We start from the raw sequence: 23,477 nt of genomic DNA, 5'->3' as shown, positions 1-23,477 counted from the left end.
ATCTGAAAAAAGGACTTTGGAAGACTGAGCAACAGTCCCATTCTTTTTCTCTTTAGCCCAGGTGAGACGCTTCTGACGTTGTTTCTTCTTCGATTGGTAGCCCTTTTCCTGAAGACGTCTGAGCGTGGTGACTCTTGATTCACTGACTCCAGCTTCAGTCCACTCCTTGTGAAGCTCTCTCAAGTGTATGAATCGGCTTTGTTTGACAGTATTCTCAAGCTTGCGGTCATTCCTGTTGCTTGTGCACCTTTTCCTACCCAATTTCTTCCTTCCAGTCAACTTTGGATTTAATGTGCTTTGATACAGCACTCTGTAAACAGCCACCCCTTTCAGTAATGACCCTCTGTGACTTACTCCCTTTGATTGTTTTCTGGACCATTGCCAAGTCAGCAGTCTTCCCCATTATTGTGGTTTCAAAAAACAAGAGATACCCAGAATTTATATGTAGGGATGGTCATTTAATGAAACTCAAATGTAAATATTCTAATATTTTGAGATACTGGATTTTTGACTTTCATGAGCTGTAAGCTCTAATCATCAAAATAAAAAAAAAAACTTTTGAAATGTTTTACTTGACATGTAATGAATATATGAAAGTTTCACTTTTTGAAATAAGTTACAAAAACAATTCTTTTTCACAATATTCAAATTTTTTTAGTTGCACCTGTACTTATTTTACCCGCTGTAAATGTGCTGTACAATTGTTCAAATGTGTACGTTAAGCTGTTCTGTCATGTAAAGGTGTTGTAAAACTTCTCTGTTTTGTAAAACTAACCTGTTGAGTAAAGGTGGTGCAACTGTTGTGTAAAGCTGCTCGATCAAGTAAATGTGGAGTAAAGCGGTTCTGCAAAGTAAATGTGGTGTAGAGCTGCTTTTGTTTTCAGCCTGCTCTGTTAAATAAAGTTGCTGTAAAATTGTTCAAATGTGTACATGTTAAGCTGTTCTGTTGTGTAAAGGTGTTGTAAATCTGCTCTGTTTTGTAAACTAACCTGTTGAGTAAAGGTGGTGCAACTGTTGTGTAAAGCTGCTCGATCAAGTAAATGTGGGGTAAAGCTGTTCTGTTCTGTAAGTCTGCTCTGTTACACAATACAATTGTTCAAATGTGTACATATTAAGATGTTCTTTTGTTTAAAAGTGTTGTAAATCTTCTCTGATTTGTAAAACTGATCTGTTGTGTAAAGGTACTCTGTAAAGTAAACGTGGTGTAGAGCTGCTCTGTTGTGTAAACCTACTCTGTTACATAAAATTGGTGGACAATTGTTCAAATGTGTACGTTAAGATGTTCTGTTGAGTTAAGGTGTTGTAAATCTGCTCTGTTTTGTAAAACTAATCTGTTGAGTAAAGGTGGTGCAACTGTTGTGTAAAGCTGCTCGATCAAGTAAATGTGGGGTAAAGCTGTTCTGTTCTGTAAGTCTGCTCTGTTACACAATACAATTGTTCAAATGTGTACATATTAAGATGTTCTTTTGTTTAAAAGTGTTGTAAATCTGCTCTGATTTGTAAAACTGATCTGTTGTGTAAAGGTACTCTGTAAAGTAAACGTGGTGTAGAGCTGCTCTGTTGTGTAAACCTACTCTGTTACATAAAATTGGTGGACAATTGTTCAAATGTGTACGTTAAGATGTTCTGTTGAGTTAAGGTGTTGTAAATCTGCTCTGTTTTGTAAAACTAATCTGTTGAGTAAAGGTGGTGCAACTGTTGTGTAAAGCTGCTCGATCAAGTAAATGTGGGGTAAAGCTGTTCTGTTGTGTAAAGGTACTCTGCAAAGTAAATGTGGTGTAGAGCTGCTCTGTTCTGTAAGTATGCTCTGTTACACAATACAATTGTTCAAATGTGTACATATTAAGCTGATCTTTTGTTGGTGTTGTAAATATGCTATTTTGTAAAACTGATCTGTTGTGTAAAGGTGGTTTAATCATTGTTTAAAGGTACTCTGTAAATAAAATGTGTTGTAGAACTGCTCTGTTGTGTAAACCTTCTACATAAAGGTAGTGTAAAGTTGTTCTGTTGTGTAAAGGTATTGTAAATCTCTGTTTTGTAAAACTGATCTGTTGTGTAAAGGTGCTCTGTAAAGTAAATGTGGTGTAGAGCTGCTCTGTTGTGCAAGTCTGTTATGAAAAGGTGGTGTACAATTGTTCAAATGTGTGCATGTTAAGCTGTTCTGTTGCATAAAGGTGTTGTAAATCTGCTCTGTTTTGTAAAACTGAGTGTTTTTGTAAAACTGAAGCTGATCTGTTGCGTAAAGCTGCTCCGTTTTATTGTAATTGAATTGTTCCCCATTTTTTCATTTCCGTTTTGTCTTTAGCTTATCAGCCTTTAACCTGTGTGTGAGTGTAAAAAAATGAAAAGCACACCTCTGTTTCCTCCTTTGTGAGAGACAGACAAAATCGGGATTGGGATTTGCGATAAAAAGAAGAGTTTGGTTGGCTGTGTTGTGTTTGGATGAGAGGAAAGGAGAGGAGGGGTAGTGTGATGATTGCTCGCACTAATCCTCTGGACACATGCACAAGCCAGGTGCCCATGAGAGACAGAGAAAGAGGCTTGTAGAGTGAATGGTGAATGAACAGGGTTAATTCAAAGAAGAACTGTTTAAATAAAGGATGCCATCAGTTGGTGCCACTGCTTGAAGCAGTGACTCGTGCAACAATTTAAGAACACTGACTTGCATAGGTGTGTGTGTGTGTGTGTGTGAGAGAAAGAGAGGTGGGGGGAGGCGGCACACTTATCAGGAGTGACAGAGAGAACGTCAGGCGAGGGAGTGGAGGGAGGGAGAGGAAAGCAGAAAATGAGAGTGTGGCAAGACAGCGGCTCATAGTGACAGCAGGGGCAGAGGGAGGCAGAGCGAGCGAGTGAGCTGGGGAAGAGAAAACTGACAGTGGGGGAAAAATGCAGGAAAGACACTGAAGCTGAGCTGGTGGAGGAGAAAACAAGAGAATCCAGTCAAAGCTAGAAAGGGTCATAAGGAAGCAACAGTGAGGAAGCAGAGAGGAAGTGTGGAAACTGACTGATTTGTCCAAATGTGTTTGTGATGTGCAACTGGCGGTGCTTAAATCGCAGCGTGGAGTGTGTTTACGTGAGCGGGTCTGATTGTGCTACCAGTACTGCCTGGAAAACGTGCTTAGTGGATTATGAGAGATCAAGACGGGGACGATTGCGTGTGTGTGTTAGAGAGTGTGTGTTTATTGGTGAACAAAAGGGCTAGGTGCAGCTTGTTTGTGAGTGTGCGTGTTTAAATGAGAAAACCGTGCAGCTGGAGAGTTGCTTGAGGAAAGGGAAAAGATAGTGCAGATAGCTGAAGCACTTGAGGATGCCAGGGCATTCAGGGACAAGCACAGCTCTCTGATAACTGCCATCTGAGTACTTCAGACCCAAAGAGGGAAAGCAAACCAATAAACAGAGACTGTTGAAGGCAAATAAGGTGAAATCATGGGAGCACGTGTCTTCTTGAGCCATCACCGGAACTATTTGTAGGACCAAAGCATCTCTGTTGCTGCTGACTACCTCAAAGGGCAAAGCCACGAAGACGGTAGAGTTTCTTCGGAGGTCTACGTGAAGGATCGGTGGGGGTCCATTATAGTGTCCAGTGATCCCTTGATGTCTTCAGCACCCAGCCATGGGAGAGTGGACCATTTTAGAGCGCCTCCTGGAGGCCGCTGTGCAGCAGCACTCTACAATGATTGGAAGGTAAGAAATGCGAAATCAATGCAATGATCTGGTTCAATTCTCTCAAAATAATAATTAACTGCGACCTTTGATCAGGTTCTAATAATTGATTGTTTAATGATAAATACGTTCTCCTCTCCCAGTTTAATGTGTAGAGACAACTACAATTAAGAATGTCTGAAAAGTGTAAACACTGTTACTCTGTTTGTTTGCGCAGCCCAGCATGTCAGTTTCAGTGTCTGCCTTTGTTTGGGTTTAAAACATTCTATCCCTAACTATGTCATGGCACTTTGTAAAAATTGTAAAATTTTAGCAAATTGGTGACTAATTTGTATGACTTTCATTTGTACATTTGTTTCGTTGCGGTTTCATTTAGGGGTGGGGTTAATGGTGGACCTTCATGCTTTTTTTCCCAAAATTGTACGTTTTCATACAATTCACATTGTACAAATTCATATGAAATTGCCATTTTGTAATAAAGACATGTTTTCCGTGAGATCAGGTTGTTGAAACCTGGACATGAATGATACTTCAAACCATGTGGCTTATTAAGTAGTAATTAAACAGTAATTACTACTTAAGTAATGTGCTAAAGCAATGTGCTATATAAATTATTTTCACTTGGCAAATGATAAAACTGGTATCACAGAGATTGATTGAACAAAAGTATTAGATACAAGTTAATAATCAAAACCACGTAATGATTCAAATGCAAAAAAAAAAAAATGAAAATACAAGAAGAAATGGCATGTATTGGTGGATTACAAAAATTCCTATCTAGTGGTTATTAATCCTGTTTCTTGGGACCACAGCACTACAGATTTTGTCTTTCTTATCTGACACACCAAGCTTGGTCCATAAAGCTTTCTACTAATGAGCTGACGATTCGATTCAGGTGCATTAGACATACAAAATATGCAGTTCTTTGGGTCCCCAGGACCAGGATTAAGAACCGTACTGTATGGCGTTATCGGTCCATAATGGTGGCTTATGGTGGAGAGAGAATGACCTCGTGGCTGAGCTTTTAGTTAATCCTGCGGGCATCGTGAGCGCCTATTGGTCAATCTCAAGCTTCAGTAGATCCAATGTTTGAACCACTGAAGCTTGTGAGACCTCAAGTGACATCGCCTGCTTGGGTGATGCTATTTTTTGTTCCAGTTTAGCCCCTCACGTTCTCTTTTTCATTTCATTTCGTATTTTGGACACAAATGTCCTGCCAGATTTAGCTAAAAAAGCATCTTTTTTTTTAAAGATGTATTGTTTGATGCTTGTTAAAGCTAATTGTGGTTTTATCTGACATTGTTTGAGACATCATTTTGCTGTGTGCAGTGTTTTGTCCGCAGTGCCCTGTACTTAAATCTCTAATGCAGTTTTCTAAAAAACACACTAATTAGTTTCAGCCTGTCATATGAAATTATCTTGAAGGCAAACACTGTCAAGCAGTGTACATTAAGGCAGTCAGCCAGGAGACATTGGGTGTGAAATGGTATTAGACATCCATCTACCGATGCTTTGCATTCAGGTTGTTGGTGACTCACCTGACAGTGCATCATTTATCATATGATCATCATAGGTCATGACCATCCAAAGCTATGATGCAATGGAGGACTCTTCCTCATCCAGCAGGGTCTGGTTCATTGCTACACTAGACCCCAGAATACACATTGATTCCATGGCAACAGATGCTTGAATTTGTCTTTCTCCATTCCATTCACAAGACCAAATGGTCGGAGCTTGGCATTTGCCATGTATTTCCTCCTGCCATTGTCATCTCTGGCATCAATTTGGCTGGCCAGACATTGAGCGACACCTGCATAGATGTGCCGTTAGGCTGAATATGAAAGATTACCCTGATCAGATCTCATTCACCAGTCACTGCCTCCACACTCACACTTCAGTGATCGCAGGCTGCTTGGCAGCCAATGGTGAATTACACTACGCCTGACAGGGTATGCCTTAGTCTCAAGGGACTGTTTCATTCATTATGTTTGGCATTACTGAGGTGATGTGGGTAGTTTTCTGATGTGAGCTGTTACAAGGAAGTTAATGAATTTGTGTAATTGTGGAGGGCGGTTGCCACAAAATATCCTTAGCGTTTCATCGCAAGGCTCTTTCTTTTGTGCTACGAACATGAATGATACCTGTACTTTTAAACATTTAATGTTCAAACTTCTGATGTTTAGCCATAGGATGATAAAACAGATGAAAAACAATTTGGCTTCCACTTGAGGAATCCGAGACATATTTAGAGACCAGAATATTGTAGGAGACCTGCTTTTTCCCCTCACAGAACAACCATAGCAATAACACTGCAATGATTTTCAAATCTCGCAGCATGTTAAAATAGTTTTGAAGTCATAAAATAATATTGTGCGTGGAATGGTATGAGAATTAGGCTTTCTTAATCAAAGCTCTGGCCCTGTAAATTATGCGTTGTGTGAAAAAGAATAAACGTTATCTGAGTTTTACTGCCTCCAGTGTAATTGGAGGGATTTGTATGTATACATTTTTGAATTTTGCAGAAATGTAGGCAGAGGCACATATTTCTAATGAACCAATGAGACATTGCATGAGAATTTTGCATGGTCAGGCACTGCTCCAGATTTAAATATCTAATATATACATGAAGATGATTAGATTCAAAACTCTTTTTTTTTCTTTAAATTGGTAATTCTACAAAGTTTAAGAGTCATTTCATTTGAAACCAATTTCGTTCATCTTGTAGAAGACAAGAACACTTCATGCAACAAAAGACAATGCGTGTTTTACATACCTCAGTGAGGCATGATGGGTATAGCATGCATCTTTACATTATTGAAAATATTACGCACATCAGGCTGATACCCTGGTTTGCTACAAATATGCTTGCTAATTACATTTTTAAGTTCATGTAATTCCAAGTGCTTCAGACATATTTATAGCCTTTGAACCAATATAATTACCTAATAAATCCTCTCGTAATTAACTGATAATTGAGCAGTACTTCAAAGTTTATTGGAGGCAGTTTTCAATTAAATTCTCATTTAGGGAAGAGAGTTGGGGATGTGGGCAACTGGTGTTTGTTCTAAACAGCTGTATAATTTACAAGCTATTGTTCAGCAAAGGATGTCTTGAAATAGACAACGTAAGATGTGCAGCAGACAGTTGGCTGTGTATTTATGGATACAGTTTAAGAAATGTTTTGTCAGATTACGAAAAAATGCATTTTACGTTGTGACATCTAATTTCATTCAGATTCCTGTACTGTAGAGTCATTCCCAACAAAAGCAACTGAATCCCATCATTAAGGGAAGGGATCACAAAATATGAGACAGCAATGCCCTGAAACCCTACCTGCCACATCCCCTCACTTCAATTGTTCTGCACTACAGAGTGAGTCTGGCAGAAGGAGGCTCACTTTTGAGTAGGGTATTTATAGCTGCACAGATTTCTGGGTATCGTGTGTGCTTCTCGATGTGTATATGTGTGTATTTTTAGAGACTGAAACCTTAATCACAGTGGATTTGACTTTCCATTCCGCATGTCCATCCCACCATCCAGTCATATTTGTCCGCTTAGTAATTCATTCGTACCATATCATTTCTATACATATTTAAACATCCATGTACAGATTCATCACAGCTCTATTCACTCAAACACACACACACACACACACACACACACTTGTGCGTGACTTGACTCACACTGTGACTTCCTGAACCACAGGCTGTTGGCTGTTATCCGTCCTGCTTTTCCAGTCTCTCTCAGCCCTCCATCCATGTTTTCATCTCTTTGTCGCTTTTAGCCCTTGGATTATATTGGTTATGCATTTGATTCTGTGCAAAGAAATAACATGAAGCCTCGAAGGAGATGTGTTGTGACACACATTTCCAAATCATCAATCCGTTTGCCACTCAACATCAACACAGATTTTATTCAGATTACACACTACAAATATATACTGTAGACACAATCATCTTCAATCTCTGTTAGAGCAAGATTATACACAGTGAAGAAAGACGTTATGCCAAAGCATGATTAGTAATTCAGAGGATAGAGTAAAATGAGAGGCATTTACCACAAAAGAAAAATAGAAAAATGACATATAGAAGTATCTGAATGTAAAAGCTCAAGCTGTTAAAACATAGTTCACCCCCAAAACTGGAAATTCTGTCACAATATCATTTCCTGTTCCAAATCTGTAAAACTTTCTTTCTTAAAAGGAAAATTAAATTTCTGTCATCATTTACTCACCTTCATGTTGTTCCAAACCCGTATGACTTTCAGCTGAACACAAAAGAAGATAATCTGAAGAATGTAGGTGACAGTTTTGGTGATCATTTACCTTTCTCTAAATATCTTCTTTTATGTTTTATAATACATGAAGGTGAATAAATTAAGATTTTTGGTTGAACTGTTCTTTCCATGTCATTTGTTGTCAATGCCATTGGTTTTCATGTACCTAAAATCCAAGTTCTAACTTTGAATATGTGCAAATGAGATTTAAATACTGTACATACATTTAATTAACAATAACCATATTAATATGCCGTCTTTACATGGCAGAGTTAAATAAATAAAAAACTTACAAAAATATGCCACCTCTGCCTCTTCTCAGTATCAAAAAAGGATTTAATATGGCTTTGGTTCCATATAAATGAAATCCCTAAACCTAAAATGGTTGCATTTAAAGGGGAGTGTTCCTCTAAAAAACCATACCGCTTCAGAAGTGGCTACTGTGCTTCGTTCAAAACTTTATGGTGAACGGTAGCACATAACCTAGCAAATGTCTTCATGGGAAATAAATCACAGATATTCTGCCAACACAGTCATAACAAAGAAGACATTTTTACAGTCAGATTTTGAAGTTGAGGTGTGTGGCAGTTACCACAAAGAATTATGGGATCTGGGATGATATTTAAATGCCTCTCCTGGTCAAATAAAGCATAAATCAGTGTCTTATCGCTCTGAACGGCATCACAACCTCAAGCTGCTCATGGTAGATGAAATTATAAGGTAAAGAAGGTCCTGTGAGGACAGGAGAAGCACATGATGGTTGCCAGAACCAATATAACACATAATGAGGTTTAGAGCTGATACTGTGAGTACGTCTCTCAAGACCAAGGCTAAACATCTCTGTAAAATCTGTAAAAGGGACATACTTTACAGCCACTAACCATTATACTCACAAACACACTGACTGTACAACACCACAAGCAAAATCTTCATGTAGCTGCTTTCGCACAAAATGAAAACAAATATTAGATCACACACACAAACACACACATTTATCATCCACCGCGCACACACACACACACACACACGCACACCGACAGAGGTGCCTGTCCCAACAGTATGTCACCATTTACTAACACATCATGTTAGTGAGACAAGCGTTCTTTCAGAGGCACGTCAGCCTCCTGTTTCATTATATACGTAATTTAAGTATGCACACACACACACACACACACACACACTTACACATTCACATATGTGGCAAACATGTAGGAGGGTTGGCATAAATATTTCTCCATAGCAACAATCCAATGCACCCAATACTTATCACTTAATTCAGATGTTTCTAAAATAAAAATAGAAGCAGTTGAAAAAAAAAGACATAAAAGTGTATCATTTAATTACACTTTCAACAATCTACTTTAAAGATTCTACTAACTATAAGTAACTTTGCAACTACATAGGGTTAGCTCAATAAGTTGAAGTACTTGCGAAGTTACTTATAAGCGGTAGAATGTTTGTAGGGCACCATCAAAATCGTGAACAGATATTAAGCAGACACTCTATGTAGTTACAAAGTTACTTATAGCTAGTAAAATGTCTAAATTGGACAATCAAAATACCCTTCATATTGAAAACTCTGACTCTTGGTTGAAGGTTAGGTTTAGGCAGAAGTAGGTGTCTTGGCAAATCTAGGCACAGTGACAATGAGATATTTTATTAAACATTTCTAAGATTAAGTCTTTGTCTTGAGAAGCAAAAATAGTATTAAGTCCAAACTACTACTGAAATTCATTTGTGATTTTTGTTCTTACAGATTACAAAAATGTGTAAACATCAACTTGGTTTTAAAAAAATGTGTTTTGACATATTTCTTTTTTTTTTTTTTTTTTTTTTTTTTTTTTTTTTTTTTTTTTTGGCCTGTCAGTAACACAGATAACACATGACAGTACGTATGTGTAGTTATGCTATCATCATTCACAGCCTTTTTTTTTTTTTTTTTCTTTTTATATTATTTTTTTTTTATTAATTAATTAATTAAATTTTATATACCCTTTTATTTAACCATACTATGACCGACAAGACCAGGGGACAGAGAAAACAAGAGAGAGAAAAAAAAAATAAAAAATAATAATAATAATAATAATAATAAAAAAATAATAATTATAATTATAATGATAATAATAAAAATAATAATAATAAAAAAAAAAAAAAAAAAAAAAAAAAAAAAAAAAAATTGTGAATAAAGTCAACAGAGAAGGGGGAGAGAGAGAGAGGAAAAAAAAGAGAATGGGGGATAGAGAGAGAGAGGAAAAAACAAAACAAAAAAAAAAGACAATTTGCTTCGATACCTGCTGACAAAAAGAGAAAACAACAGAAGACACAACAGAAGACACAACATCAGAGAAACTGCAGCAACAACCAACATCTGTATGAATCACAATAAATTCTAAATGTTAAATGTTATTGAGCAACACGCATAACTAATATTACAAAATAAGTTTTGAAGCAACAGCAGATCAGAACAATGTGTGTCTGCGAGCACCCGTTTTTACACCAATGTGAATGCTTGAGTGTACACCTGTGTGTGTGAGCGCGCTTGTGTTCATAAGGTTCCTCCATGTAAATGTTTAATAGTGTGTGTGTGGGGAACAACAGCCCCATCCCGCAAGGCATGAAGCAGGCATGGAAGAGACCCAGGCCCCAAACATCCGGAGGCCCCCCAGGGCACAGGACCCCCAGGGGAACCACCGCAGGGACAACTGCGGCCCCCACCCAGAAAAGGGCAGAGGAGAGCCCGAAGGTGGGACATCCGACAGCCACAGTGTAGACACCCCAGGGTGCCGTGGCGGCAAGCCCGCAGGCTCCGCCGGCAGCCGACCACACCAGGGCAGACCGAGCCCTGGGCCCGGAGATCCAAGGGCCCCCCGCCCCCCAACCGGGGCCCAGCAAGGCCAGTAGGGCCAGGCCCCGCCAAGCGACCGCCGAGAGTGGGCCAGCGCTCACCCGAGCATCCTGCCCCGGCGCGAGAAACCACCAATGCACCGGCGGCATCCTCCACCGGCAGGGCATGGTGGTGGGGTGGGGGTCGACTGAGATGATGAGTGAGGTGGAGTCTAAGGCCCGACCTGACACATAGACGTAGACGAACAAGCACACATATACACAAGCATACGTTCCCACCCTCATGCACGCAACGAATATTCTCACCCTCACCCCACATGTAGACACACAAAAATGGACATGGTACCCACACTCACACTCCCTATATGCACTCTATACTCCTAGATCCAGGCACCACCACCCCCAGAGGGGTAATCAGCGCCCGATCCCGGAGCTGAACCCCCTTCGCTCTGGCGTGGGGACAGGAAGACCACCCCGGTCCCCGCAGCAGCAGAGAAGACCACCAGCCCAGACCCCGACCGGGCGGCCAGCTCATCCTCGCAGCCCCCGGCCCCGGACAGAGAACAGAGAACAGGGGTGTGAGATAAAAAAAAAAAAAAAAAGAGACCCCATGCTTCACCTCACCCGCTCAAATGTAGTGTTGGTGTGTGTTGTTTTGACATATTTCTGATCCAAGCGTTTGTGATGATTTTGGTGAATGATGATGGAGATGTAGTCTAGGTTTGGTATTGCAGCAAATAATGCGGTTGAAAGTGAGGAATCCGTTAACCATTTTCTGTTGTAACTATGTGATAAGGCATTGGTTTCTTCGTGTGGCTAATACTATGATCATTACAACTAGTTCAAGTTTCAAGTTCAAGTTTATTTGTATAGCGCTTTTTACGATACAAATCGTTGCAAAGCAGCTCTACAGGAAATTAAGTTTCCACAATATATTTATATATTGCAGTACCTTAATATAACTTATGGCTAAATTTTGTAATTCTGTATGTTGTCTGAGCATTGGAATCCTCTGAGGTCCTCTGAGGGGTTGGCATTATCTTTTCTCAGGTGTTCGGTCATCTCAGATCATTTAAGGGTTGGATCCAGACTGAAGCTTCTGTAATTCCTAGTTACCACGGGATGTTAATCCAGTGACAGAAACAGAGAAACAAATAGAGACATAAATAGCGTAGCTGGTGTTCCATCTAAGCAAAAATTATTTGTTCAACCCAAGCTAAAGAATAATAATAATGTACATTTGATCAGATATAACTGCAGTACAAGATTATAAGATGCATTATGTGAATGCTTGGCTAAAGAGATGTGTCTTTAATCTAGATTTAAACAGAGCGAGTGTGTCTGAACCCCGAACGTTATCAGGAAGGCTATTCCAGAGTTTGGGAGCCAAATGTGAAAATCTCTACCTCTTTTAGTGGACTTTGCTATTCTAGGTACTACCAAAAGTCCAGAGTTTTGCGACCTTAGGGGCGGGTTGGATTGTAGCGTGGTAGAAGACAAGTTAGGTACGCAGGAGCTAAACCATTTAGGGCCTTATAGGCAAGTAATAATATTTTGTAAATGATACGGAACTTAATAGGTAGCCAGTGCAGAGACTGTAAAATTGGGGTAATATGATCATATTTTCTAGACCTGGTAAGAACTCTAGCCGCTGCATTTTGGACTATCTGTAGCTTGTTTATTGAAGATGCAGGACAACCACCTAGCAGTGCATTACAATAGTCCAGTCTAGAGGTCATGAATGCATGAACTAGCTTTTCTGCATCAGAAACAGGTAGCATGTTTCGAAGCTTGGCAATGTTTCTAAGATGTAAGAATGCTGTTTTTGTAACATGGGAAATATGATTTTCAAAGGACAAGTTGCTGTCTAATATAACACCCAGATTTTTTACTTTAGAGGACGTAACAGTACATCCGTCTAGTTGCAAATTGTAATCCAAGAGATTCTGTGTACTGTTTTTTGGTCTAATAAGTAATATCTCTGTCTTATCTGAATTTAATAGGAGGAAATTATTGGTCATCCAATCTTTTACATGTTTTACACAATATATTCGCTTAGATAGTTTAGAAGTTTCATCTGGTCTTGTTGAGATACATAGTTGAGTATCATCAGCATAACAATGAAAACTAATCCTGTATTTTCTAATAATATTACCAAGGGGCAACATGTATACTGAAAATAGCAGAGGACCTAGGACAGATCCTTGTGGTACTCCATACTTTACTGGTGATAATTGAGATGACTACCCATTTAAATGAGCAAAGTGGTAGCGATCGGACAGGTAGGATCTCAACCATCTTAAAGCCTACCCTTGAATACCAGTATAGTTTTGTAATCGATCTATGAGTGTGTCATGGTCTATAGTGTCGAATGCAGCACTAAGATCAAGTAATACTAGCAATGAGATGCAGCCTTGGTCTGAAGCAAGAAGCAAGTCATTTGTAATTTTAACAAGTGCAGTTTCTGTGCTATGGTGAGGCCTGAAACCTGACTGAAATTCTTCAAAGAGATATTTTTTTTGCAAGTAGGAACACAATTGAGCAGATACAACTTTTTCTAAAATTTTAGACATAAACGGAAGATTTGAAATGGGTCTGTAATTTGCCAGTTCACTAGTATCTAGTTGTGGTTTCTTAATAAAAGGCTTAATAACCGCCAGCTTGAATGGTTTTGGGACGTGACCTAAAGATAACAACGAGTTAATAATATTGAGAAGCGGTTCTTCTGCTACAGGTAACAACTCTTTCAGTAGTTTAGTGGGTACACGATCTAGTAAACACGTTGTTGGTTTAGATGCACTGATAAGTTTATTTAGCTCTTCCTGTCCTATAGTTGTAAAGCACTGCATTTTTTCTTTGGGTGCGATGAATGAAGCTGAAATACTAGACGCAGTAGAATCTACATTTGATATTGTATTTCTGATGTTATCTAGTTTCAGTAAAGAAATTCATTAAGTCATTACTATTAAACTGTGAGGGAATATTTAGATCGGGTGGCATGTGTTTATGGGGGGCAACAGCTTCTAATGTATTAGAGAAGATAGTGCCCATGTTGCTAGTTGTTTCGTCTAGTACATGTGTATTTATGGGCACACAGAGCAGTTGAGATAAATCAGGCAGGTTATTTGTGAATCAACTACCCAAACCTTCCCTAGGATCAATATTAGTATTGAAATTTCTAACTGGTGTTAGCATAGATGTTGACAAATCCATCTCCATTCATTATAGACAGACATACTGTGTGTTGCATTCAACTTGAGCTACGTCTACATCAATACGGGTACATTAGAAAATGGCATTTTCATTTTAAAACGCTCTCCGTCCACACTAGCATTTTCTAGCATTTTCCAAATGTTACTCATCCACACTGAAACGTCAGAAAACGTTAAATTCGCTTTACTGCGCATGCATAAAGCCTCAGAAAAGCTCACTGAGACAATACAGGTTTTCATGCTATTCTTCTGGCAGGATCCTTTTCTTTAGGAAAATCTCTCACCATTCACTGACGCATTTAGGTCGCACCATTAAAACGCAACTGTCCTCATGTTTTGCCACAAACAGCAATCATAAGTAAATTTTCTGTCATCTTTGCAGGACTGTGATGTGAAGAGTGTACAAAGTAACACATCTGTAGCAATACTGTTAAAGTGAATAGCACAAAACAGGCACAATAGCAGTATAACACATAGATATTGTATCTATTGGTACAATGACTAAACATGCATCATCTTTTTCAAAAGCCTCTGTCCACACTGCAATGCGTCAACAGCATTTTCAAATTTATCCACTTTGTAGACTATTTTCAAAAAGCTCTGTTTTCCTTCTCAGTATGGATCAAAGGCCAAAATGAAGAGAAAAAGATGCATTTTCAAACGAAAACGTATTAGTGTGGACAAGGCCCTGGAAAGTTGGAATTTGCAGCTAGGGACCACTTAAAGGCGTACTGTAAACTGTAAAATGTAAACCACCAACTATGCTGAAATGCAGATGTTCAGTGGGGCAAATAAGTATTTGATACACTGCCAATTTTTCAAGTTTTCCCACTTACAAAGAATGGAGAGATCTTTCATTTTCATCGTAGGTAATGAAAGGTCAGGGATATCAAGTACATGTAACGTAATACAAGTAATATTAATATGTAATTTAAAGCAATAGTTTAATTTAGCTCAAAGGGAATCATTTATGATTGTATAGGGATTTGAACAGAATCAGTGTTGCGGCGATTCACTGAACGAGCCGTATAACAAACTCTGCACTGGATATTATAATCCAAAATATAGTGAAAACACTATTAAACAGCACAGTAACTAGATCGGCAGATTAAGACATTACCTTGTGAGCAGAAAACACAAGATACTTCTCTTTTCAATATAAATCAGATTTTATTTATATAAACCTAAGACATAAACTAATCTAACACATGAACACAAGCAGAGAGAAATTGAGGAAAGGATGAGTTTAAGAGAATGAAAATGTGAAATCCTAAATTTACAGCAATATGTTCAATTGCATAGACCTGAACAACCATCAATCACTTATTTAACCCTCGCTTTGAGTTTCTCAATGAGTCTAAGATTTATATTAAAGTCACCAATTCAGAACTTGGAGGCGTTACTTGCTTGCATTGCCTGTGTTACGGGTTTCCTTTGTGTTGTTGTTGCAGACAGGGGGTTCCCCGAAGTGTCTGATTGGCTGGAAGTTCAGTAGTCTTTGAAGTGAGGTCTTGGGTGTTGGCTGAGGATGCGGAGTTGGTCTGGTCGAAGTTTGAAGCGAGTGCAGTCGGAGCTGGACTTTGTAGCAAACTTACATTAACACACGAAACTCCACGGAAAGACAAGAAACTAAAGTAAAAGAATAAAAATAAAAGGATGTAATGAGACTAAGTTGTTTTCCTTCTCATTATGGCACGTGGGCCAGAGCACGCTCAAAGAGCAGCACGCGGTGGCAAAAGAGAAGAAGAGAGTAACTACGAGAGCATTTTTAGGAAGAAGAGTAAGAGCGACAAAAGGAAGAGAGCCAAGAGAAAAGAGCAAGAGAGACTAAGAGAAAGTTTGATGGATGTCCTGAGTTTTTAAACTCTGCTTTCATACCGTCCCATCTGGACGTCTTGACCAATTAGATACTGTCCTTGCTCGGGGTATTGCTTTGTTTCTCCACCCCACTAATAAATCCTTGTTATCTGTTCAGTCAGATGTCCGAACTTTACAGGCTCTTGCAAAGTATACTTTTGAACATCGATTTCTATAACAAGACTATGATACATTTGACAAAGAATTGATTGGAAGAAACATTTAAAGCATGAATTTTCAAACTCATACATACCAAACATGACTATTAATCCTTCAGCTATTACCACTACATACACAATGAGTGATTAAAACAAGGATATTCAAATGTGTGTTACATACACAATATGCAGTTATGCATAGAAATGATTAGTTTCATTAAAAATTGAAAATGAAAATATTTTATGTAGTTCCATGTTCTTTTAGACAAAGGATTTTTGGTTTGGTCTGTCTTCTATGTGTGGGAGAACTGTAGCTCGTGATTTTCTATCACAGGTTTACATGTGAACATCAGTCTTTATTACTTGCAACAAATTTGACAGTCTCCTTCTTGAACTGGAATTATCGATAAGTGTTCTTTTGTCTCAAGGTTGTAAGCAATTCTGTGAAAGAGGCTTGCTGGTTAGTTTGCTTCAAACTAGCTGGTGCTCGGATCTGGACAGATTTATTACATCCTGTTTCTTGGAGCCTCTCTGAATTCCAGCTCCTCAGGTTTCAATAATCTGATCGCCTCTTCACTTTGTCTGATTCAGTCTCTGATATCTTACATACAAATATCCCATATCTTGCAACACAACCAGAGTCTAGGGAGGATGTGACTTTAGCTGAGTGCGTAAGATGTGCGTAAGATGTGCGTAAACCCTGTATAATTCCACTCCGTGACACACAAATGGAGCATACATACGCATAGCAGTATAATCCTAAGGGATGCTGTTTTTCAGACCAGCAGAATTAAAACAATAAAGGTTGAGAGAGAAAAACATTGCAAACCTTGGCAGAATTCAGGTTATGCAATGTACATACATCACCACCAAATGTACTCACTGACGCTTCACCTAAATGCATATAAAGAGCTGTAAAAGCTTTCTGTCATCTCTCAGTTAAAGTAAACGCAAATCTTTTTGAGTAAAGATAAAAATTGACCCAGGACACTCAGTGGTCACTTCCTGTTGCTGACACGTGGCTGCGTGTGAGCATGTGTGTCATGCAGGATTCTGGAAGTCAGTGCGGGTAAACGGATGGTCGTCCTGGCACAAAACCTTGCGTAGAGACCTTCCTCTCCTCTCTTTCTCCTCTGTCCTTCTGCTGAGAGAGGAGAGATATGGAGCCTAGCCATCCTCTGTCTCTCTATATAAGGCCATGTGGGTCTCTGCTGGTTTTGTGGAAGGAAGTCCCTTTCAAAAATTCTGTAGTGATGTATACCATGGTACTTTGGAACAATCGTGGTACCGAACAGTTCAGTCTCACAAAAGAAATATCAAAACGTCAAACCAAAAATTTTTATGTGATTTTGGAGGCAACATTTTATTATATAGTGTTTAGAGTGATTGTTTGCAGGATTTATGTAAACAATGTGAAGATAAGCAAGGCTTTGTGCAAAAATGTATTCCTTCATTTACAATGAAATTTTCGGTCACACTTTACTTTAAGGTCCAATTCTCACTAATATCTAACTATTAACTATGACTTTTGCCTCAACAGACTCCTAATTTTCTGCTTAGTAATAGTTAGTGAGTTATTTGTTAAGTTTAGGTATGGGATATAGGATTAAGGGGTCTAAAATATGATCATGCAGAATAAGGCATTAATAAGTACTTTATAATTACTAATAACCAGCCAATAATGTGCATGCTATTATGTGAGAAAGCTAGAGCAATCGTGATATAAGTCTGTCTCGCTACAGAATGGACTATAGGAAATTGATAGTACAGGTTATATACTGCTTTATTCATGCCCAAAGTTATATGAACGGTCCAAGTAATACTCAGAGCATATTTTACAATGGACCATTATAATTACTGAAAACTACTGCATTCATTTTCATAATTCACTGAAGTTGACTATTCCACTCATATACTGTATATACATTTTGTACATATATAATGTGTAAAATGATTTGCTATTTTAAAATGATTCATGGATTTCTGTTGACAATAAAGTAAGATTCTGTTGATTGCCTCAAGTTAACAGCTGACTGGTCCATGAGAGTGAACATTCTCATAATGTCTTCAACAGCACAACACCACAGTCATGCTCACACTATTGGTACTTTTGCCCATGCAAATCACTGTTACTGAAAATGCTCCAATTATTTGCTATTTCTGAGATAAAACAGTACAATTCTAACGTTAACATTGTGTGTTCAGAAGGCAATAAGGTCTTAAAAGTCATCTAGTTGACATACATGTGGCAAATCCAATCCATGTTGTTGAATTTGTAGTATGTTACTGATTACATTTTAGTAAGCAAGTAGTAATTTGTACTGAAATGCATTTTTGAAATAATGCAGTTCCCAACCCTCCAAGTCATGTATAAAATGCCCATAGATTATGCATACAGACATTTGTATATGCGCTATGTTATTATGTGATCCCACAATCACACTTCACAGTCCACAGCTTAGCTGAAAATGCCACAAGCTAGAACTGCGCTGGAACACGAGCTTTCAGATTTCATTGATTCAGCCACTGAAATGACAAAAGGAGGGACCGTCTTTTCCCTTATCTTCTCCATTTTTTCCTTCTTTCCTCTCCTTATTTTTCTGAAGCAGCAGGAACATAAAGAACTGTGTGAAACTGAACGATGTAATGGTTTGTTGCGTTAGGAAGAATGCATGTCAAAACATCCTGCTTCTTTGTTCCTCTTAGCTCCTTTATGTTGTCTTAATCAGAGTCATCAGCATGCCAGTGTAATTGCTGCTATCAGAGGCAGTGAAACATGATGCTGCTAGAGCCGAAATAGAGTGTGAATAGACTGTGACTTCTCAATATAGCAGGTTCTCATCACATAACCAAGTGAAAATCACTCTCTCACTCCCCTTTCCCTTGTTCTCACCAGCTTTCTGCCCTGTGTTGTTGCCATGGTAACAGGCAGCGGGAGGCAGAGTGATGCTGTGGGTACCACTGATGGGGGGAGATTTGGGGGGGTTCTCTCCCTCACGGATTGAGCGCCTTCACACCTCCGTACTACTAAAACATACACAGTCAGTCAGTGGCATTAAAGGCTGGTGACAGAGACACTTCATATCTAGTGGCATGTTTTTTCTCCACATATTTAGACTGAATAGTGCTTTCAGTGTATAATTCAGAAATATTAGTCAAGCGAATAAGGCTCATTGTATTACCATGTTGATAACGTAACAGATTTTTTCATAAAAGAATTACATATAAGAAAATATGTTGCATAAGTAGCCTTAATTATCATGTACTTACATTTAAATTAATCATTTGGTACAATGCACTTTTTGTGTACATGTTTTTAAATTGTACTTATATTTTAAAGAATACCTACATTCTGTAATTACACTTATAATTATATACTGTTGACCCATCTCTTACACCTTAACCCACCATAAAAAGATACACCATACACACTTTACCCGTATCCCACCTCAATAGCAGCAAAAGTGTTTTGCGATACAATATACACACAGTACGTACATTGTACTTATTTATTTATTATTTTTTTTATGTAAGTAAATAGTAGTTAAGGGCACTTAATTTAAAGTGTGATACAAAATGTTTTTAATTTTATCATAAGTGAAAATTCTACTTTCATTATCACTAATTTAGCATTTGTTCATGGTGAAATTAAATTGAATAAAGTCCCAAAACATATTAGACTGTACTGCATTAAAATACAGGTTTATGTCTAAAGAAAATATAATGATTATGGTCTATATAATAATTTTTTTTTTTTACTTTGTGTCAATGTTTTTATCTTTGAAAAAATAAATATTTTTGATTAATATTAAAACAAAATTTAAATATAATTTGACACAATAATAAATTAATTATATTCTGTAATTAGTAATAATTTTACTGTTTTAGTATTATTGAAAAATAAATATTTTTGATTCATATTACATATTTTTTATTCATATTAATTTAAAGTGTAAGTGTAAGAGCCACATGGGGATTAGTTCATCTGAAATAATAATTTAGTAAAAATAATAAGAAAACATTTTTTGGTTTAAAATGCATATTTAGTAATGTTTAGATCTGATTATATTTAATTATTTTGAGCTTCCAATCAGATCGCACTACGTCATAACGCAAGCGATTGGATGTATTTAGTTTCAGTTTTGAAGTTAGAGACGTTGGAAGCAACACAGTTTTTTGACCGTGCGTACCATGTCTATGTAACAGTTTTGTTTTATGTTTCTGAAGTAAACACTGAAAAAGAAGATAGTGGTTTGCTCGTGTTTCAAATACTGGTTACAATTTGACTGACTTCAAAAGGTGGTACAGAAGAATTATACGCAAATAGGTGCCACTGCCATTATATAGTCAAAAAACTCGCTAATACAAAACGGCGCTGGATTACCTGGATAACGAGGAGGACGTGGCTTGTTGTCGAGGAAGCAGCGGATTGGACTTGGATTGGATTTAGCGCTGCAAACAAGACACAGAACCGGGTCAGTTTGCTCAAGAGACCCGCGACGGATCTACATGCACCAATCGGCAGCTAAAGGTTGGTCGACCTGTCAGTTAACAGAGAAGTGACGTTGCGCGCTGAAGTGAGGACTTTTTTGTTCAAAAGACGCGAGACGGACGCACGAAGATAATGAGTGAGTTTTGAAAAAGAAAAAGAAAAAGAAAAAAAAGGAGGGAAAACTAGATCACCTTCTCCCTGTAAAACGTATGCTTATAGCAAGCTCTGATTCAGTCAATGTGGAGTTATGGCGATCTTTAAGAAGTTGTTTTGCACTCGGTTTATCTAGAAACCTTTGAAGAAAGTGTTTGAAACGTTTGCATACAACTAAAGCATTAACTCTGCTATTTCAAGATGGCTGAGGAAGATGAACGAAGATGTATTGAGGATACAATGAAAAAGGGAAGGTCACATAAGCTGACAGAGAAGGCATTAGAAGAAAGATTGCAGAGGCGCATTGCACTGAGAAGAAGAACATTAGGAACTCTGACAAGCAAAAAAAAAGGAGTTAGAATCAATGATGAGTGATGCTCAAAATTTACAAAGGGTGAAAAACATGATGGAAAATGATTTTGCAACATCACTAAATGAGTTTAACCGTCTCAACAACGAAGTTGCAAATCTTTTGACTGAAGATGAAAAAACAGCTGATCAAGAGATCTGGTTTGAACCTAAACTGGCAGTAATTAGAGGATTTATGAAAACTACAAAAAATTGGATTGCATCTGAGCATGAACCCATACTGCCAGTGGAAAAGGTGCTGCAAGAAGAAAATGTGGTTGATTATCTGCAAGAAACTGTTAAACCAAATGACAGTGTTTCACAAGTGGGGGTCAGTGATGTCACACATGCCAGCACACGTGGATCACAAGTCAGTCGCACCTCAGCTGTGTCACGAGTATCGTCAGCAAGAGCTAGACAGGAAGCAGAACATGCAGCCCTGCTCGAACGTGCTGCAGCACTAAAGAAAATGCAACAGCTTGAGTTTGAAGCAGCTAAAATCAAAGCTGAAAAGGAAGAGTTAGTGCTGGAAACTGCGTTAGCAGAGAGTAAAGCAAAATTAAGGGTGCTTAAAGAATATGAAAGATCTGAAGATGGGTTAAGTATCTATTCGGCAGTACAAAAGCCACAAGGTGGACACGTGAGGGAAAGAACGAGCATTTTGCTTCCACAGCAAGCTAATACGAACAGTCATGTTCAACCACAAGCACGGCACTCCCGAATACATCGGTCTCAACCGGTCTTCAATTATGTGTCTAATGCTCAATCTAACAGAGGTGATGACATAATAGCGGTTATGCAAAAACAGAATGTAATCACTGAGCTACTAGTAAAACAACAGCAACTATCTCATCTACCAACTAAGGACATTCCTGTGTTCAAGGGTGATGCGCTACAATACAAATCTTTCATGAGGGCGTTTGAGCACGCAATAGAGCAGAAAACCAGCAATGATAAAGACAAATTGTACTTCTTGGAACAATTTACGGCCGGTGAACCACAAGAGCTTGTTCGCAGCTGTGCTCATATGATGCCAAACAAAGGCTACTGCGAGGCGAGGCGACTACTTCATAAGCACTATGGGGATGAATTACGGATTGCCAGTGCGTACATTGACAAAGCACTCAAATGGCCTCAAGTGAAATCTGATGATGGGAAAGCATTGAGCGCTTATGCAATGTTTTTGATTGGATGTCGCAATACTATGGAAGACATCGAATTCTTAGAGGAGATGGATAACCCAACCAACTTACGGACAGTAGTGTCTAAGCTACCATATAAACTGAAAGAACGTTGGCGTGCAGAAGCTTATGACATAAAAGAGCAAAGAGGCAGAAGAGCAAGGTTTGCTGATTTGGTGAGTTACATAGACCGCCAAGCTAGAATAGCGATGGATCCCCTCTTTGGAAATATCTCAGACAGCCGCCCAATCTCAAGTGGAAAGATTGACCAAAAAGAAAAGTATCATGGAAAAAGAGAGGTCCGTGGAAGCAGTTTCGCAACAAATGTTTTCACCGAAAGTAAAGGGCCTCAAGAAATGCATGTTAAGCCAGCAAATTCAATTAAAACTGTGAGTGCCTTTGAGAAGCCGTGTTTGTATTGCCAGCAATCACATACCCTTGCCTCATGCAGCAAAATCAAACACCAACCACATAAGGAACGTGTGGATTTCTTAAAACTGAAGGGCTTGTGTTTTGGATGCTTAGTTCCGGGTCATCTTAGCAAATTCTGCAAAAGAAGAATTGAATGTAAAGAGTGTGCTTTAAAACATCCAGACATTCTGCACATAATAAAGGAAGAAGGTTCTGTCTCACCTGAAAAGAAAGATGGTCGTCATGGAAGTGAAGTATCTTGTGCTCAAGTTTCTATTTTGCAAGAGTCCTGTAGCCTCACGGGGGCCGGAGAAGCAGAATGTGTGCTGTCAATAGTACCGGTGAAGGTAAAATCGAAAAGGAGTGACAAGTGTGTTGAAACATACGCCTTTCTGGACCCGGGAAGCACAGCAACGTTCTGCACAGAAGACCTGCAAAGGAAACTAAACATTAAAGGGAAACCGACACGAATACTTCTTAGCACCATGGGTCAAGACAAACCTGGAGAACAGAAGCTCATGAACAGTTTCGTCATATCAGACCTGGAAGTGTGTGGGCTGGAAGACACCAAGTTCATTGATCTACCTAAGGTGTTTACTCATAGCAACATACCTGTTCACGTCGAGAACATACCTAAAAGGTCAGATATCCAGAAGTGGCCTTATCTCAATGAAGTACGCTTGCCAGAGATAGAAGCTGATGTAGGCCTGCTTATTGGAGCTAACTGTTCAAGAGCAATGGAACCATGGCATGTTATTAATGCTGAGGATGGAGGCCCTTATGCTGTGAAGACTGCCATTGGCTGGGTTGTGAATGGTCCTGTAAGAAAGGAACTGAATGATGCAATGAATAAAACGCCTACCTTTTCGGTAAACAGAGTTTC

The 23,477-nt window shown here is 38.6% G+C and overlaps 1 protein-coding gene across 1 annotated transcript in view; it reads left to right on the top strand.

Annotated features, from left to right (window-relative positions):
* Nucleotides 1–2,780: 2,780 nt before the first annotated feature.
* Nucleotides 2,781–23,477, top strand: part of LOC306854064 (gap junction delta-2 protein-like) — a 31,409-nt gene continuing 10,712 nt past the window's right edge. Inside the window, exon 1 of the mRNA XM_079391864.1 lies at nucleotides 2,781–3,684. Coding sequence (XP_079247990.1) covers nucleotides 3,614–3,684 — 71 coding nt within the window. The 5' untranslated portion in view covers nucleotides 2,781–3,613. The remainder of the gene's footprint in view (nucleotides 3,685–23,477) is intronic.

This window comes from Barbus barbus (assembly GCF_936440315.1).
Source record: "Barbus barbus genome assembly, chromosome: 34".
Lineage (NCBI taxonomy): Eukaryota > Metazoa > Chordata > Actinopteri > Cypriniformes > Cyprinidae > Barbus > Barbus barbus.
The sequence above is the reverse complement of the archived record's forward strand: the minus strand, read 5'-3'. Positions and strand labels throughout refer to the sequence as shown.